We start from the raw sequence: 19,816 nt of genomic DNA on the forward strand, positions 1-19,816 counted from the left end.
CAGGCTTACCGACCTGTAATTGCCAGAGTCCCCTCTGGAGCCCTTTTTAAAAAATTGGCATTGCATTAGCTATCCTCCAGTCATTTGGTACAGAAGCTGATATAAATGATAGGTTACCAAACCACAGTTCTAGTATTTCTGCAGTTTCATATTTGAGTTCCTTCAGAACTCTTGGGTGAATACCATCTGGTCCTGGTGATTTATTACTGTTTAATTTATCAATTTGTTCCAAAACCTCCTGTAGTGACACCTCAATCTGGGACAGTTCCTCAGATTTGTCACCTTAAAAGAATGGCTCAGATTTGGGAATCTCCCTCTCATCCTCAACCATGAAGACCGATGCAAAGAATTCAGTTAGTTTCTCCGCAAGGGCCTTATCGTCCTTGAATGCTCCTTTAGCATCTCGATCGTCCAGTGGCCCCACTGGTTGTTTAGCAGGCTTCCTACTTCTGATGTACTTACAAAAAAAAAATTGGTATTACTTTTTGAGTCTTTGGTTAGCTGTTCTTCACATTCTTTTTTAGCCTTCCTAATTATATGTTTACACTTCATTCGCTAGAGTTTATACTACTTTCTGTTTTCCTCATTAGGATTTAACTTCCACTTTTTAAAAGATGCCTTTTTGCCTTTCACTGCTTCTTTTACTTTGTTGTTTAGCCATGGTAGCTCTTTTTTGGTTCTCTTACTATGTTTTTTAATTTGGGGTATACATTTAAGTTGAGTCTCTATTATGGTGTCTTTAAAAAGTTTCCATGCAGCTTGCAGGGATTTAACTTTTGGTGCTGTACCTTTTATCTCAGGGTCTGCAGCTCAAGATCGCAAACTAGCAGGCGCTCCTGAGTCAATATGACTACACGCTTTGGGAGAACGTTGCTAAATTAAAGGACAGGTTACTAGAGGATTGCAAACAAGAATTCTCAGTAATGGTGGAGGAGGGTAAACTGGTCACCAGGACTGCTCTCCAGATCAGTCCGTATAGTGGAGATTCAGCAGCTCAAAACATGGCATCAGTAATCGTCCCGACTACCTGCAGAAGTCCAACAGACCGTACAGGACCTTCTGTTTGAAGGGTCCTACTCTTGTCTCTGGGAAAATTGATGACAGGCTTCGCAGCCTTAAAGATTCTAGGGCAACACTCAGAGCCTTTGGAATGTACACTTCAGTGACAAAAAGAAAGCACTTCCAACAACAATTTTTCAACATCCTAGCTTTGCTCCCCATTCCCAGGATCCAGGAAAATAAGAAGGAATTATAGAAGGCACACTCCATCACTGTCCCCTTCAGCATCCCCAGGCTTATCCTGTCCAGCTGCCTCCTCCAAGCAGGCATTTTGACAAAGTTGTTGAGGACAGAATACCAGTCTTCTCGCTTCTGTCTGTTCCCCTTTTTTGTATTTACCAGTTGCTTGTCCTGCTTCCTAAGTACCTGGATCCACATAACATCAGACCATTGGATCTTAAGCACAAGGGAATGGGGGTATGCCATCCAATTTACTTCAAACCCCTCCCTCACCACCGTCCTTCTTCAGGGACCATTCTCTTCAACAGGCGGTCCAATCTCTTCTTCAGACAGGGGCCAAAGAGGAGTACCATTGAACCCAGGGGGAAAGGCTTTTATTCCTTTTATTTCATGATCCCCAAGTTAAAAGGAGGCATCAGCTCCATTTTAGATGTAAGAGAGTTGAACAAATTCCTGAAGAAAATACAATTCCGTGTGGTTACCCTAGCATCAATTGTCCCTTCCTTGGAACAAGGAGACTGGTATGCTGCCGTTGACTTGAGGGGCGCTTTCTTACATATCAATATGTCTTGACCATCTAAAGTTTCTCATTCTTGGTGAATGGCTGTCACTATCAGTTCACAGTACTTCTGTTTGGCCTGGCAGCTGCTCCTCAGGTATTCATGAAATGCATTATGGTGTTAGCAGCTAATCTTCAAAAATTAGGGGTAATGGACAACTAATTTATCTGCGGTCGATCAGAGTATCAGTCCTGTCTAGCATATCAACTGCTCTATCCATATTCAACACCCTGTGGCTCCTAGTGAATTGAGAAAAATTAATACTGAAGTCTGCACAGACAATAGAATTCAATGGAGAAGTCCTCTACTCCACAAAGGCCAGGGCTTTTCTGCCAAAAACCAGATTTGAAACCATTCAAAAACTAGTACTTCAAATGAAAGCTTACCCACTCAGAACAGCATGCAAGTGCCTCAGTCGGTTAGGTCACGTGGCAACATGTACCTATGTAGTACAATGCTCCAGACTGCGACTCAGGGTGCTACAGACATGGGTAGCATAAATATATACCCTGAATCGTGACGCCCTGGACAAGGTGGTTCAATTGCCTGAGCTAGTCTTGTCTCTGGATTGGTGGACAGATCTTATAAAAGCTTGTGTGGGAGTTCCCTTCCTTCCCACACTACCAACACTCACTCTAGTCACAGACCTGTCATCCCTAGGTTGGGGAGCTCACATTGAGTCCCTGAAGACTCATGGTTTTGATCATTTCAGAACTCAGAGGCTCACGTAAATGTCAGAGTTAAGAGCAACAGGTCTAGTCCACCTAATCTTCTTCCCCCATGTTGTCTGACAGACAACTCGGCGGCCATGTTTTATCTAAACAGGCAAAGAGAAGCACAATCAAAATAACTCTGTCAGGACTCTTCTGTAGTCCATTCAATTCACCTTAAAGCTACTTACTTTCTGAGGAAACAGAATACAATGGCAAATCAACTGAGCTGATCCTTCACTGATCAACACAAGTGGTCATTGGCCCATGATATGTCTGGGCATATCTTCCAACTTGGAATGGATTCCCAAAGTAGTAGTCTCAGCCCCAGGCTCCCTAATAGATGCCTTTCTCCTGTCTTGGGAGAATTGCCATCTATATACCTTCCCTCCAATTCCTTTGTCCTCAGAGTAGTATCCAAAATAAAAAAGAACCATACTCGTCTCATCTTTATAGCACCAGTGGTGCACCAGCACCTCCTATCCCTCCCATTGGATCCAGACATAATTTCCCGAGACCACGACCACATTCTGTACTCCAGCCTCCACACTCTCCATCTCATGCATGGATGCTTTGACGGATGTCCTTTGGAAGGTTCTGCTCACAGAATGTCCAGGAGGCACTTCTAAATAGTGGAAAACCCTCAACTAGGATCACTTACCTGGCTAAATATAAGTGCTTCTCAATTTGGTCTCATGAGAAAGGTGAATCTTGACCGGCTCCAATATTGCCTTGTTGATTGGCAGAAGTGGCCGAAACCAGGATGTTGTGCTGGACTGTGTTCTAGATCTAAAACAGAATCCCTTAGTTCTGTAAGGGTGCATTTGGCTGCTATCTCAGCTTTCCGTATATGGATGGATAATAAGCCCCTTTTCTCCCACCACTTTTTACTCAATTCCTGAAGGGCCTGGCCAAATGATAACCTCAAGTGTGGGACCCCATTCCTCCTTGGGATCTCAGCTAAGTCCTGGCAAGTCTAATGGGACACTCCTTTGAAACCCTCATGACTTGCTCTCCTTTACCCACTTTTACAATTTTTTTTTATAAGGATAGGGTTTATCGCAGGCTGCACCCAAAAATCCTCACAAAAGTACTCATCTGTTCGCCCAATTTTTTTCAAAAACCCCATCACATACGCATGAAGAAAGGCTTCACTCATTCAATGTGAAAAGAGCATTAACTTTCTACCTAGAGCATCCTAAATCATTCCAGACTGCTGTGCAGCTGTTTGTCACAGTTGTGGACAGAATTAAGGGTAATCCAGTTTCCTTCTAGAGAATTTTCTGGATCTCTTCCTGCATCCATTTATGCTACCAACTAATTAATATGACCCCAGCAGCTAGAGTACTGGTGCATTCCACTAGAGCACCAGCAGCTTCTTCAGCTTTCCTGGTTGAGTACCAATTACAGACATTTGTAAAATAGCAAATTGGTCTTCAGCCAGCACCTTCACTTCTCATTATGCTATTACCTGACAATTCAGAGATGTTGCCAGCTTCAGACAGGTGGTTTTACAATCACTGTTCAGATAGACTCCAAACTCCCCTCTGTAGCTGTATAGGTGACTCCCCTACAGTGGAACTGACATGAGCCATCACTCGAAGAAGAAGAAACGGTTACCTATCTTACCGTAACAGTAGTTCATCAAGATGTGTTGCACATATCCATTCCATGGCTTGTCAGCCTTCACCTCTCTATCAGAGTATGTCCAGTACGAAGGAACTGGGGAGAAATCGGGGCGTGGATCCGCCCTCTTATACCAGCACGCAGTGGCACGTGGCAACACAGGGCTCTCAAGCCGTCCCTACAGGTACCACTGAAGGGAAAAAAACATCCTGACATCTGTGCACAAGGCACATGCACACCTAGAGTGGAATGGATGTGTGCAACACATCTCTAAGAAGAACAGTTATAGAAAGGTGGGTAACCATTTCTTATACATTTGTCTGCTAGACCGAAGAGCCCTGTCATAGCCCCTGTCTCTTCTTTTCCTTGGTTCATGTCAGCTACTGCATTGTGCTACTCCCCTCTCAGTTCTGCCCATATATCTTAGAATCATAGGCCCATAGGGTTAGAAGGGGCTCCATGGCTGTAAGGGTCATCTAGTGTAACCCCTGGCCAAGATGCAGGATTTGTTCTGTCTTGGATGGTCCAGACATATGGCTAGCCAACCTTTTTTTTTTTTTTTTTTTTTTTTTTTTTGAAAACCTCCAGTGAAGGAGATTCCATGACCTCCCTGGGCAGTTTGTTCCATTGTCCTACTGTTCGGAAGTTTTTTCCTAAAATTTAATCTAAATCTGCTATGCTGTAGTTTGAACCCATTGTCTCTTGTCCTGCCCTCTGTGGTGAGAGAGAATTTTTTCTCCATCTTTTTTATGGCAGTCTTTCACCTATTTGAAGACCACTATCATGTCTCCCCCTTAATTGACTCTTTTCCAGACTAAACCTACCCAGTTTGCTCATATGACTTGCATTCCATCCCTTTGATCATCTTTGTCACTCACCTCTGGATCCTTTCCAGTTTCTCTACATTTTTTCTATACATTGGGGTCCAAAATTGGACACAGTATTCCAGCTGTGACCTAACCAGTGCCAAGCAGAGCAGTACTATCATCTTCCATGACTTGCATGCTATGCCTCTGGTTAATGAAACCCAAATTGCATTTGTTTTTTTGCAACAGCATTGTATTGTTGACTCGTGTTGAGGTTGTGATCCATCACAATTCCCAGATCCTTCTCAGCAGTACTGCTGCCAAGCCAGTTTTCCCCCATTCTGTATTTGTACATTAGGTTTTTCTTCCGAGTGTAGCGCCTTACATTTGTCTTTGAATTTCATTTTGTTGTCTATAGCCCAGTTCTCCAATTTGTCAAGATCCCTTTTGAATTTTATCTCTATCCTCCAAAGTGTTGGCATTTCCCCTCCCCCAGCTTTGTCTCATCTGCAAATAAGATCAGTATGCTCTCTATTCCTACCTCCAGGTAATTAATAAAGATGTTAAGTAACACCGGACCCAGAACATATCCCTGTGAAACCCCACTTGAGACCTCCCTCCAATCTGACATCATTCCATTAATAGCTACTCTTTGTTTGCAGTTGTTTAACCAATTATGTATCCGCTTAATGGTAGTTCTACCAAGCCTGCATGTCTCCAACTTACTTATGAGAATGTCGTGTGGGACTGTCAAAAGCTTCGCTAAAGTCCAGGTATATTATGTCCACCACATTTCCCCTATCCACCAAACTAGTTACCTTGTCAAAGAAGGAAATCAAGCTGGTTTGGTATGATTTGTTCCTAGTAAATCCATGTATGGCTTACTAGACTCTTTGAATCCCCTGGGAATTCTGGTCTTCTCCTGTTCACTCATTCTGGTTTGTCTGCTCTAGCTCTGGCTGTTGTACTTGACTCTGCACCACCCAAACCCTTTCTAAGGTCACTCAAACATCCATTTTCATTACAGCTTTCAGCAGCATTACAACACACAATACTATAAAACATGAATTGCCAGTGAGCATTTTACTTGGCTGGCAGCATCAATAACTAAAAATTATCAAATATAAGCTGCTTGTCTTCACTGTCACCATCCGTCACTGCCTAACTCCCACCCTACCTATCTTGTTTCATCATACTGAGATGTTATCTCTGGCCTATGGTTGGCCCATGATACAAGCTTCTGATACCCACTTGTTAAATTTCCAAACAAGCATCTTCGTGCATTCTCCTATGCTGCCCTTCACATCTGGGAAGTACTTCTGGTAAACATCCACAAATCCACCTTGTTATCGTCCTTCAGATCCCTCCTTAAAACTCTCCTTTGCTGTGATTCCACTACTTCCCTAGGAACAGGTTACCTAGGGAGATAGTGGAAACCCATTCACTGGAGGTTTTTAAGAACAGGTTAGACAAACACCTGTTGGGGATGGTCTTGGTTTATTTAACCCTGTCTCAGTGCAGAAGAATGGACACTAAATGACCTCTTGGGTTCGTTCTAGCTCAACGTTTCTATGATTCTATGCCTACAAAAAACTTAAGGAGAAACAGTTTGGCTGTGGATGCACTGATGCCACTGTCTGTCATGCTGCCCAATATTCTCTCATTGTTTCCTTGTATTCCCTTGTCTGTATCCATCTGTTGTTTCTTATCCTGTATTTAGATTGTAAGCTCTTTGGGTCTGGGACTATCTTTTCATTCCATTTGTACACCACGTAGGACAGTGGGTCCTGGCCCATCTCTAGGGCTCGTAGATGCTATGTTAATATAAATAATAATTTTTAAAGGGTTAAATGCTTTTGTATTTCCCAGGAAATTCATTTTTGGGTTAAGAATATTTCTTTCATTTAAAGTTATCCAGTGGTGAATGTGGTGCTGTATGTTAGGTCAACGTGCCAAACCAGTAACAAGTCTGTGTCCTGAGGAGCTTGATTTAAAGGCACAACAGGTATAACAGTTCTTCGCCATAATGCTTTGTGGAATAGGTAGGTAATTAGAGGAGTTGTTGTTGTTGTTGTAAGGAATAGCAAGAAACCTTTTCATCCAATGAGTAACTTTTTCCAGAAAATTTAAAAGCATGTGAAAGTAAGAGCTTAGATGTAAATCACTTCTGCCTTCATTATTATGGTATTGCTTTTAATTCTTGCCTCTTTTAGCACCAGTAACCCTCAGAAACTGTCTTCTGTCTCGTTGTTCAACCCTTTTTCATTTTTGTATTCAGAATACTGAGGATTTTAAAAAACTTTCTTTACTTATTACTAAAGGAAACTATGGTTGCAGTCTTGCAATATGATCAGTGCAGGCCCAACAGTTCATCCACATGGATCCAATTGTCGGACCAGGGCCTATATATATATATAATATATATATATATATTTTTAATGCAAATGCCTACAGTATTTTTAATAATTCTGTAAAGAGCAACTTTTCTAAAATGATAGTATTGTATTAATCCAAATCTTGAGTCACATGGCCTTCATTAGGTTCTTTGGGAATTTATCTCAAATTGTCAAACACACCTTGGTAACTCCAAACTGTAGGTGTGCCATAATGGTGTGGGGGTGTAGAGAGACGACAAGCTGCTAATTTGCAGTTTAGAGTTTATATTTATCGTCAGTGAAAAGGCTTTTTAAAAAAAAAGACAAGTCAATCTGTTCCTTTAGTTAAATATTTTGATGTGCTAATATTAAACAGTATTTTATTGGTGAAACAAGGCAATGTCACTAATAACAAATCTGGTTTTCCTTTAGTTGCTGCCCTAACAAGATCGGCATTTTCTAAAGCGCAATCACTGCCTGATTTTATATCCCTTCTGTGCCCTGCTCTCGCTACATGTCTATCTGTTTGTCAGTTAAGCACTCTTGGTCAGTGCTCACTAGGTTTATAACTTGTTTGCTTTTTATTTTTCTGTTTTTTTTGTTTTTTTTGTTTTTTTTTAATAAGCCTTTAGATTTTAAAATGCTGGAGGTGCTGTGTCATCCTGTAACTCTGTTCCTTTCCTTTTTAATTACTTAGATGATAAACTTCATATTTAGTTGATCTTTTGCAGGATAGCATTAGATGTTTAGGTTGAAGGAGAGGAACAGAGAAGTGACTTGGCCTAAGGTCACTCAGCAGGTCATTAGTGGAGCTGGAAATACAATCTATATCTCCTGAGTCATAGTCCTGTGCCCTAACTATTGGAGAATACAGCCTCTGTATTGGTTTCTTTTAAATACACCGTGTCTATTGTTCTGTTTAAAGCTGTGTTAATCAAGCTAAGTTCTTGAGGATGTGCTATACAGAGTCCATCCATCATACTACTTTTAAACAGTATCTGGGAGCTGTGTAAATATGGATCCAACTAACCTAGCTTATAACATGGTTTGGCAAAAACTTCTTTTAAAAAACCTATTCGCATTTATTTAAACATGGTTCTAATGTCTTTGTCCCAATCTGATTGCAGAACCAAATTATAAGTGTTCTCAAACCATGCTTTACAGCTGAGTATAGGTGAAGTCTTAATAAATTAATCTTTGATGAGAAGTGCTATTGCAACTACAAGATGGCTCTGGAAGACAGTAGTGGCCAATACAGTGTGTGGCTCTCAGGATAGGTCTTAATACTGAATACAGTACTAAATACCTTGATGCTGGTTTTAGTATCTCCCAAGGCTATCAAGATCTAGGCATACCTGTCAGGTATCAGGCCCACCCCCTGCTATCTCCAGCTTCCTGGCTATATATTTTTGTTTTCTGTTCTGCCTGCCTGCTGCTGGGCTCTGCTCTCCTATTTGTTTCAGGTTAGGCAGGAGAAAAGTAGGAGCAGCCAAAGAGAGTGGTCGTCGTCTTGGTCCTGTGGGGGGGCTGATGAGGGGTATAATGGCTCCCAGCTCCTCCTCCTTCCTGTGGATTCCTGGTTGCAGAGCAGGAGCTGGGAAGCATACAACATGCTGTGAAGGGGAGTGGAGCCTGCTGCTCTAGTGAAAAAGAGCCTGTTCCCTACGAGTTACTGGGGTATGACAATCTTGTGGTTTGGGTGGGAGGGGGAATTGATTTTTATCTAACCCTTTATTATCTAATCATTTTAGGTATCTTTGTGCAGACAAGGGGGCCAGATTTTCTACTGTTGTAAATTGTCATGGCTCTGTTGACTTCAGTGGAGCTACCTTGATTTAAAGAAGCTGAGAATCAGGCTCAAGCTGTCATATTGGCAGAATTTGCTGTTTAAAATACTGTATTATATTTGGATGTGTTTGGGGTTGCTATTATTTACGGAGACCGAAATAGTTATAAGGTACTCTGTAACCACATGATATTTATAATTAATATGCAATGATGACCAGAGTACTGGAGTCTAGTAGAAGTACTGGAGTCTAGTAGAAGTTACCTATTTTTACAAATTGTTAAATGTGTGTTTTCAGGAAAATCTGATGAACCAAGATGTGATTGTAACCAGTTTCATTGTGCTAATGGAAAATGCATTCCAGAAACTTGGAAATGTAATAACATGGATGAATGTGGAGACAACTCTGATGAAGAAATCTGTGCCATAGCTAATCCTCCAACAGCTTCTTCCTTTCAACCTTGTGCTTACACCCAGTTTCAGTGTCTTTCTCGCTTCACCAAAGTTTACACCTGCCTTCCAGAATCTTTAAAATGTGATGGAAACATTGATTGTCTTGACTTAGGAGATGAAGTAGACTGTGATGTGCCAACATGTGGGCAATGGTTAAAATATTTTTATGGTACTTTCAATTCTCCCAATTACCCAGACTTTTATCCTCCTGGAAGCAACTGCACCTGGCTAATAGACACTGGTGATCATCGCAAAGTAATTTTGCGCTTCACTGATTTTAAACTTGATGGTGCTGGTTATGGAGACTATGTCAAAATATATGATGGATTAGAGGAAAATCCACGCAAGCTTTTGCGTGTGTTAACTGCATTTGACTCTCATGCACCCCTTACAGTTGTTTCTTCTTCTGGGCAGATAAGAGTGCATTTTTGTGCTGACAAAGTAAATGCTGCAAGAGGATTTAATGCTACGTATCAAGTAGATGGTTTCTGTTTGCCATGGGAAATTCCATGTGGTGGAAACTGGGGTTGCTACACAGAGCAACAGCGCTGTGATGGCTATTGGCATTGCCCAAATGGAAGGGATGAAACCAATTGCAGCATGTGCCAAAAAGAAGAGTTTCCCTGCTCTCGAAATGGTGTTTGCTATCCTCGTTCAGATCGCTGCAACTATCAGAATCATTGCCCTAATGGTTCAGATGAGAAGAATTGCTTCTTTTGCCAACCTGGAAATTTTCACTGTAAAAATAATCGCTGTGTGTTTGAGAGCTGGGTATGTGATTCTCAAGATGACTGTGGTGATGGTAGTGATGAAGAGAATTGCCCGGTCATTGTACCCACCAGAGTAATAACAGCAGCTGTCATTGGGAGCCTTATCTGTGGATTGCTGCTTGTCATTGCACTGGGATGTACTTGTAAGCTGTATTCACTGAGGATGTTTGAACGAAGGTAAGTAGCACATGTTCCCAAAGCTAAGATAAAGTATTGTAATTATATAATGTACACAGTAAACAATTTGACATAAGCATATATCAATAAGAATGGTCTTATTAGTATTGTATAACTTCTAAAGGTATTCTTCCCTCTCTATATTTTTGAAATTCTTATTGGCAGTGATGGTGGAGATGACGGGAAAGAATAATTTTGATCACTTGCCTGTGGGCAGCTAAAATGTAATATTTAGTTGTCCAACAGAAAAAAATGAAAAGGTGCTAATTTTTAGGCTGTGGTCTCATTCTGAAGTAAATTAAAATTAAATATTGTTGCCATGATTGACTGGCAGCATTTCTATGTGTTCAGCTTGTTCTGTTTTGGACTGTCATGTGCCAGGGTTTCTCATTCTTCTTTTTCTTAGTGTGTCTACCTCTCACTGACTCGTGTGTTAAATTTTGTCCTTATTTTAATATGAATTAGAATGCTGCTTTTGTCACCAGTCTTATACTGAGAGTAGCACTGGAATTGTGTAATCATGTGATCAAACTGAATTAAAAATTCTACTACCATAAATAATATGAATCTTATCAATTTTGTTATGGTCTAATCCCTATCTATGAATACATGCTATCTGTTTATGTACTATATAACTTTTATTTCTTCTTGAAAGATCATTTGAAACACAGTTGTCAAGGGTTGAAGCTGAGTTGTTAAGAAGAGAAGCTCCTCCATCTTACGGACAGTTAATTGCTCAAGGCTTAATTCCACCGGTTGAAGATTTTCCTGTTTGTTCACCAAACCAGGTAAGGTGTTTCTGATTATCCCAAAATAGCAGGCCATCCAATTTAAATTTTTACAAACTTGGCTTTCTAACTACCATGTTTTGGGTTTTGAGATTTATCACTTTCGTCAGCCACATCAATATTTTTGTACCACAATTACTTTTAAATATTGGACAACTCTCCATCATAAGAGATGGTGACGGCACACAACTGAATCACTTTGCAAACAATTTCAACAATTTTTTTAAAGGAATGCCAATATCTCTCAATAGTAAAAGGCATGTTATGTGAAAAGTTACAACTGGTAGGTGCAGTGGTGGATGTTGTGTATATATTGCATACAAAGAACATTAAGGTTGCAAAGTCAATCACTCAAAAGTCCCCCTCCCCCCCCTTCCCTGGGACCATGGCATGCTACGGTCTCAAGGGTTCAAGCCGTGCGGGTCCTGTCTGAAGCCTATGCCAAAGGGAGGACGCATGTGACTCCTGTTTAAAGTGTTTGTGGGAAGCCAATCAGACTGAGAAGTGCAAGATCTGTAGGGGCTTTACTAAAGAACTAAAAAGGAGAGGGACTTCAGGATAAAATTGCTCCACATGGAGTCAGCCCTTCATCCCTAGGCAGCACAGGTGGCATCTGACCCTAAGTCCAGCACTTCAGTGCGGAGTGGACCGGCCTCGGTAAGAGAGGCCGTGGCACCGAGAAAGGACTCAGATTCCAGAGATCCGCAGCATTGCCACTCCCTGGCACCGAAGACGACCTCCGAAGTAAGTGCCCCTATTCGCCAGTGCTGCACAAAAGGAAGAAGACTCAAGAAGAGAGGTTGCTCTCCCACTAGAGCAGTGGAATGAGGAAACACCAGCGATGTGTGTCCTGTGCCATGACACCCTCGTTCAGCTCTGACTCAGCCAACACCATCAACTCTGGCCTCACTAGGAAGTCCGTCAAGTCTGGTTCTAGTGGACTCCTCAGTGCGGGAGCCTCGGGAGGAGAACTTAGACCTTCCCTCCACACTAGACACCTTTTGAGGTGGCTAGACACCTCATAACAATGACGGCACAATCCCTTGTGCGGGCTCCAGCACCACCATCGGCATTGCAAAGCGGTCCTGTGCCTTCCAAGGGCAAGCAATGATGCAGCACCGCTCCAGACGGAGTCCTCGTGGGATTTGGAGGTGGAATCATTCGCCTCTAGGTGAAACTGACACTATTCCAGACAAGAGGAGAGGCAGCCATTGCCTATTATGTCATGGCCACCACAGTGTCAGGCACTGGCTCAGTGGCCCTTCTGGACCCTGTGGGCCTACCACTGGGGCCAGATCCTTGTCAGTGGTTTTGGAGGTGCTGGCCCCTCCATCATCAACATCTGTAGCCCAGGAACCTCTCTGGGGAAAGGAGATGGGCACGCAGGCAGGCACTGAGATGGGCACGGAGACCAGCACCGCTCCCAGTGCCATGCAGGGTGTTTCAGCGCAAGGGGATCCCTGCGAGCCAGAGGGTCAGGAAAACCCAGAACCCCCGTAGGCATCTTCCTCATCCTCCCCAGATGAAGTGGTGGCGGGCATATCTACCATGTTGCCAGCCATGGACAACAGAGCCCACCAGGAGTTAATCAGTAGGGTGGCTGAAAATTTGGGCATGCAGGTAGAGGAGATGTCGGAGGAGTTCAACTCCCAGGTCAACATTTTGGTGCTGAGAGGTCCCTCGAGGGTGGCTTTGCCCCCCTCATTAAGGCCATCCACAACACTACTAAAGCATTGTGGCAAATGCCCATCTCTCTACCCTATTACTCTACCAAGACTAATGGGGTGGAGAGGAAGTATTTTGTGCCGTTCAAAGGGTATAAGTACCTGTTCACTCACCCTTAGCCGGGCACTTTGGTGGTAAAGGCAGGGACAGCCAGGACCGACACCTAAATCCAAGGAGGCAAAAAAGCTGGACCTTTTTGGTAGGAAGGTATATTCTATTGGGGGTATATTCCAGGTATATTCCAGCTTTGCATTGCTAACCAGCAGGCAGTCCTTAGCCGCTACAGTGTTAATTCTTGGAACATGTCCAAGTTTAAAGAACTACTTTTGACGGACTCCCATTCAGAGTTTGCTGCCATCCTTGAGGAAGGCAAGGTTGTCACAAGGCCCTCCTTACGGGCCTCCTTAGATTCAGCGGACTCGGCAACCTATACCATGGCAACAGCTATAGCCATGAGAAGAAGCCCATGGCTTCAGGTGTCAGGACTTGCCTTTCAACTGCATAGGGCTATTTTTGGAGCAAACAGACACTAAGCTCCACAGCCTAAAGGATTCAAGGGCAATTCTGAAGTCCCTGGGGCTTCATACGCCAGCCCCCCAAAGAAACCATTTTAAACCGCAGCTTGCTTCTTGATTCTAGCCAGCTCCTCCTAAGCAGGACTATGGCAGGAAGGGGGGCAGAAGTAATGGACGGAGACCCTCTCAGTCCTCCTCTAACCAGGGACAGCGCTCAGCAAAGCAGCCCCCAGCCTCCAAGCCAAACTTTTGAAGGTGTGCCCGGGGGTGATGCACCAGTTCAGATCCCGGATCCTTCTCCTCCCTTTGTGAATCCTCTATCCCATTTCTATGATGCCTGGGCACAAATCACCCCAGACCACTCAGTCTTAAGCATGGGAGAATTAGGATATTCTCTCCAATTCTGTTCCCTCCCGCCTTCCCACCCTCCTTCCCCATCCCTCTTCTGGGACCCTTCTCGTGAGCAGCTTCTCATGCAGGAGGTGCAGACACTCCTACATCTTGGGGCGGTAGAGGAGGTCACTCTAGAATTCAGGGGCAGGGGGTTCTATTCCTGGAATTTCCTAATCCTGAAGGCCACGGGTGGGCTCAAACCTATTCTAGACCTGCGAAACCTCAACAAATTCATGAGGAAGATAAAGTTTTGCATGGTCTTCCTGGCTTCCATTATCCTCTCTCTGGATCTGGGGGACTGGTACATCTTCTTCGACTTGAAGGATGTATATTTTCACGTGACCATAGTCCCGTCCCACAGATGGTTTTTCCACTTGGTGGTCAGCAACACTCACTATGAGTTTATGGTTCTCCCCTTCAGCCTCTCTGCAGCCCACCAGGTGTTCACCAAGTGCATGTCGGTCATGGCAGCCTTCCTGCGGAAATGGCAGGTGCAAGTATTCCCATACCTCAATGACTGGCTAATCAAAGGACAGTGCGGGGCTGAAGTGGAGGCCCATGTGAGCCTAGTTCAGACAATGTTCCTCAGGCTCAGCCTCATACTGAATGTAGCAAAGTCGACCCTAACCCCGACTCGGAGAATAGAGTTCATCAAAGCTCTCCTGGACTCCAGTCAGAAACTCACTTTCTCACCATGGGCGCCATCATAGAGGAACTCAGGTGATACCCCACCACTACAGCACAAAATTGCCTGAAGCTTCTCAGCCATATGGCCACTTGTACATACGTAGTACGGCATGCCAGGCTGCGGCTCTGTCCCCTTCAGGCGTGACTAGCCTCAGTGTACAGGCTGAATCGGGACCACCTAGACAAGTTGGTTAAACTCACTCCCCCAGTTATCGAGTCCCTCAGGTGGTGTCTCGACCTGCAAGCAGTGTGTGCAGAAGTGCGCTTTTTTTCCCAGGCCCCAACCCTCGCTGTCTCTAGTAACGGACACGTTGGCGTTGGGTGGGGGGCACACTTAGGCAGACTCGGGGCCTCTGGTCCCAGGTAGAACTTTCGTTGCACATCAACATCAGGGAGCTAAGAGCGGTCCGCCTTGCTTCCCAGACATTCCAGGCCCATCTGGAGGGCACGTGTATCCGTATTGACCAACAACACATCAGCAATGTTCTATATAAACAGACAGCATGGTGCTTGTTCCTCTCCCCTGTGCCGGGAAGCCCTTAAGCTGTGGGACTTTTGCATCGCTCATTCGATACATCTAGAGGCATCATACTTTTCAGATTCCCAAAACAAGTTGGCCGATCATCTCAGCAGGTCATTTCACAATCACGAGTGGTCCCTCCGCCCGGATGTTGTGATCAACATCTTTCAACGGTGGGGGTTTCCCCAAATAGATTTGTTTGCAACGAAATACAATAGGAAGCATCACCAGTTTTGCTCCTTCCTGAATCATAGCCCGGGCTCACTCGCAAACGCTTTTCACCTCCCTTGGAAGGACCACCTACTATACACTTTCCCACCCTTCCCACTTGTGCACAAGGTACTGCTGAAAGTCAGAAGGGAGAAAGCATCAATGATCTTAATAGCACCAGCGTGGCCTCTCCAACACCGGTTTACCACAGTTCTAGACCTGTCGGTGGACACGCCAATAACCCTGCCCTTAAGCCCATATTTGATCACCCAGGACTCCAGCTACCTCCAGTTTCCCAATCTGCAGTCTCTCCATCTCATGGCATGGAAACTCCGTGGCTGAATCCCTTGGAGCTCACGTGCTCAGACCCTGTTAGAGATGTCCTCCTTAGCAGCAGGAAGCCATCCACTAGGTCCACCTGTCTGGCAAAGTGGAAAAATTCTCCATTTGGGCATTACAGAAACACACTCCACCCTTACAGGCATCAGTTTCCTTTATCCTGAACTATTTGCTGCATCTAAAACAGAAAGGTCTGTCAGTATCATTAATAAATGTGCACCTCGCAGCTATCTCTGCTTTCCACCCCAGTTCAGCTGGACGCTCAGTTTTTCAGGAACCCCATGGTGGGCCGCTTCCTCAAGGGATTAAACAGTCTGCCTCCTCAAGTAAAACAGCCAACTCCCCAATGTCAACCTTGTGCTGTCTGGACTGATGGAACCTCCTTTTAAGCCATTGGCAACATGCTCCCTCCTCTACTTCTCCTGGAAAGTAGCGTTCTTGAAGACGTAAAAACGGTTACCTACCTCTCCTCACTGGTGTTCTTTGAGATGTGTTGCTCATATCCATTTCAATACCCACCCGCCTTCCCTCTTGGAGTGTCTGACAAGAAGGAACTGAAGAGGTGGCAGGTTGGCAGGAGCCTATATACACTGCCATGCAGACATGACTCCAGAGGGCTCCACAGCCGATCAGATGGGTACTGCTAGGGGAAAAACCTTCCAACGACTGCACATGGCACGCACACACCTACTTGGAATGGACATGAGCAACACATCTCAAAGAATTACAGTTAGGAGAGGTAGGTAACTGTTGGGTTTTTTGTTTTTTTTTTACCATAATTTTGATCTGTTGTGCATACACATGTTGATACAGTCTAGAGCTAAAATTAAAACTCTTCATCCAGTAAGGTGTCTACCAGCTCTGTCTATAATACATGCCTAAGTTTCCAAAGCTGACTGTATTTAAAGAAAAACTTAAAACGTCTTTCCTCAAACTTCCCTTTAACTGCACATCTTGAAATCTCTTGACACTTCATTGAGTGGCTACTCTCTCACGGAGCCTTTCGGGAAAACTTGGTGAACTGCAAAGTACATATTATTTTCAGGAAAATGCCATTAGGTACCAGTCCAACTAATGTAAAGAGCACTCCTAAGCTTTGATGCTAATAAATACTTGGAGTAGTTAATGTTGAATGTTTTGTCTTAAGTTAAAAGTCTTCTACTTGTTACTCTCCTTAACACAGAGCTACCCATACATCAGACTTTTTAATGTTAACTCATATTAGAGCTATTTGGTGATCTGAGATTCCAGGTTTCAGACGTGACTGAGATAGTTTTGCATAGAAATTGGGTGAGTGTTACTTTCCTAATAGTGCACATTAAACCAAAAAGGAACAGCTGGCTTCATTGATGGAAGCAGGTGGAGACACAAAGTCAACAACAGATAACTTCACAGCTTTTGTAGGAAATGCTATCCTCCATATTTATCTTGGCAAAAAGAGTTCTTCCCTCTGTCTGGAAATATTTCATGTTCAACAGAGACTTCAGCTGTAGATAGGATTCTGAGCTGAACGTATATGTAATAGATGTTAGAATCTGCCTCCATGTGAGGCCTGTTTAAAAAATGTTTTGTATTTACAGATGTGGCTCATGCAACTTGACACTTCTTTTCCTATTTTAAGCATAGGCAGTTTGTCTTATGATTCAGGAATGCAGGCTGTTTAAGCTGAACATCATAAATCCCAGTTGGACACAACCAAGTTCTTTCAGTGTTCTGGTAACATTCAGAATAAAGAAAATAACAGGACATATAGAAATTGGTAAGAGATTAGTTCCTCTCTGTAACAGAGAAAAGAAGGAATATTCTTCACAGAACAGTTGTTTTTCTTCAGGCAACTAGGATGATGGAATTACCCTGTCGGGAATTCAGTAAAATAAATCAAAATGACTTTTGTTCCTTAACCAAAATTGCTTTCAGATCAGAGGAAGTGGTTCTGTACTAAAATATATATAAATTTGTATACTAAAATTTGTATAAAATATCCTTGTGACCCTCCTGTGATGTGTGTAGGACTCTGTACTTCCTTTATAGGAGTAAATTTGAACAGTAGTATAGATTTATAGAGAGATTTTATAGAGTGTCAATAGCCCTTCATGTTTTTCTGAATCTCATAGACTCTAAGGAGATATAATTTTAGTGAAGAGGCCTATACTGCAGTTTTGAGAGGAGATAAGTAAGAGGGAATGATAAAAGTATAAAGAATATTGAATGGTACAAAGCAGATAAATCAGGCTCTTCTTGTTTACCTCTTTTCATAATATGAGATCAGAATGTATATGTGAATTTTCTTAATAAACCACAAGGTAGTGCATTAAAACATTTATAATAACTTTTGGAAGTAAAGTACAGCAGAAACTAATAAATGGGATTTACTGCAGATTATTGAAATTTACAAATTACCAAATGTAAAACACGGAATATAGTGATATCACATCACAAAACATATTCACATGTAATATGCATAAAAACTCTTTTTTTCACCCCAATTTCTCCATCATTTATCCTCATTTAGAGAGAGAGAGTTTGTGTGTGTGTGCACATGTGTATTTATATATTTATTTAGCCATGGAAGCAGTATCTTAAAGAATTTTTCTGTTATTGTGCTACAAACTGAGATTGCTGGTCGTCTTTTTCCAGCTCAAACCCTATTACTCTGGGATAAATTGTCTATCCAGGTCCTCTTCCCAGTATGCCAAATATGGATATTTTTTGGGTTAGGAAAGTTGTCTGCCAAGATAGATATCAGTTAGTTACTTTTTTGTTTCCTGATTGACCAGGTGCCATCACTTCTGTTAAGGTTAGATTTCTGTATAGAAGGGGTTTTTTTTTAGGCATTATGTTTCTTAACTTTTTCTAACTTGAACCATGGGAGAGAAGGCCAGTGAAACTTAGTTTTGATTTCTAAATAAATTAGAAAAGTTTCTTTATTGAATAGCTGGCTAATCATATGTATTCTATGGTGCTCTCAATCTTTAAAACTCTGGTTTATGATTTGGGTTAAAATCTATATTATTTTCAGTGGGTGTCATTGATGAGAGAGAACAACATACCTTGTCTCTAATTCTATCCCAAACTCATAGAGTAGCCTTTGCTGAAAGATGTGTATACATTTCTGGCAGGTGTGATTCTTTTTATTTAATTTATTTATTTATATATATAAAAATATAAAAATCCATGGTAGCCTAGCAATTTTTACATTCCCACAATCTTCTGTTCAATAAAGACCTAGTGTTTGGCTGGATTACAACAAACCCTTAATCCACTGCTGTTCTGAGCTGGCTCGCTTGATGATACCATAGAATATTTGGAATATAATGGGTCTGTACAAAGTGTCTGCAATCATTTTTCCAACAATTGTTTATCTTTAATTAATCCTGTTTGATCAGGGTTTATATAAACTGAGAACATGAACTGCAGTTGGCTAGCTAGTATTTTTACTAAAGCCTCTGTCATAATTCAATAGTGATATGAGTCTCTAGGAGCTGCATAAGGTAAGGTGTTTTCCAACTTTAGGGACAACAACCACAGTCAGAGTCTATGAAAGAAGGTAAAGTTCCTCTTCCAACAGAATAGTGAGAGTTGAAGGATACCCATCAAGGAATCACTAATACCTCCTTTAATACCTTGTAAAATTTTAGCCTACACTTTATATTAAATGTATGCAAGCATTTATGCAAAACTTAAGAGCTAATTTCATTCCTTTGCCAACAACTGGGAAGCTCCTATTTAGGAACAGATGCAACATTACAAAATAGCTGCATGTTGTCTAAGGCAGTGGAGAGAATATTATCTGAACTGTTTATAAATTACCCTCCAATTCATGCAGGTTTGGGTTTTTTTAAGTTCTTGTCATTTGCCAGAGCTAGTCATAAAGGACCATGTCTTCCTCCAATTACAAAAATGGATGTACTCCTAATTTTCCATTGATGTCAGTAGTTATTCTGATGTGAAACTTGTGTGAAGAATAGAATCACATCTAGTACCTTCCAAAATAGGAATATGAAATGGAGAAGGAAAAATAATTCTTCTGGTTTTTAATCTGCATATGTAAAGTTACAAAGAATTCTTCATATTGATTTTTTTTAAGTATTCTTTTTAATGTTAAATCAGGATGTCTTAAGTATTTATTCCTAATGT

The 19,816-nt window shown here is 42.3% G+C and overlaps 1 protein-coding gene across 2 annotated transcripts in view; it reads left to right on the top strand.

Annotated features, from left to right (window-relative positions):
* Positions 1 to 19,816, top strand: part of LRP12 (LDL receptor related protein 12) — a 107,398-nt gene that overhangs the window by 81,829 nt on the left and 5,753 nt on the right. For both annotated transcript variants that reach the window (XM_074943963.1, XM_074943964.1), the window contains 2 exons: positions 9,401 to 10,502; positions 11,158 to 11,290. In XM_074943963.1, the coding sequence (XP_074800064.1) occupies positions 9,401 to 10,502; positions 11,158 to 11,290 (1,235 nt within the window). The remainder of the gene's footprint in view (positions 1 to 9,400; positions 10,503 to 11,157; positions 11,291 to 19,816) is intronic.

Source organism: Natator depressus, chromosome 2 (assembly GCF_965152275.1).
Source record: "Natator depressus isolate rNatDep1 chromosome 2, rNatDep2.hap1, whole genome shotgun sequence".
NCBI classification, from domain to species: Eukaryota; Metazoa; Chordata; order Testudines; family Cheloniidae; genus Natator; species Natator depressus.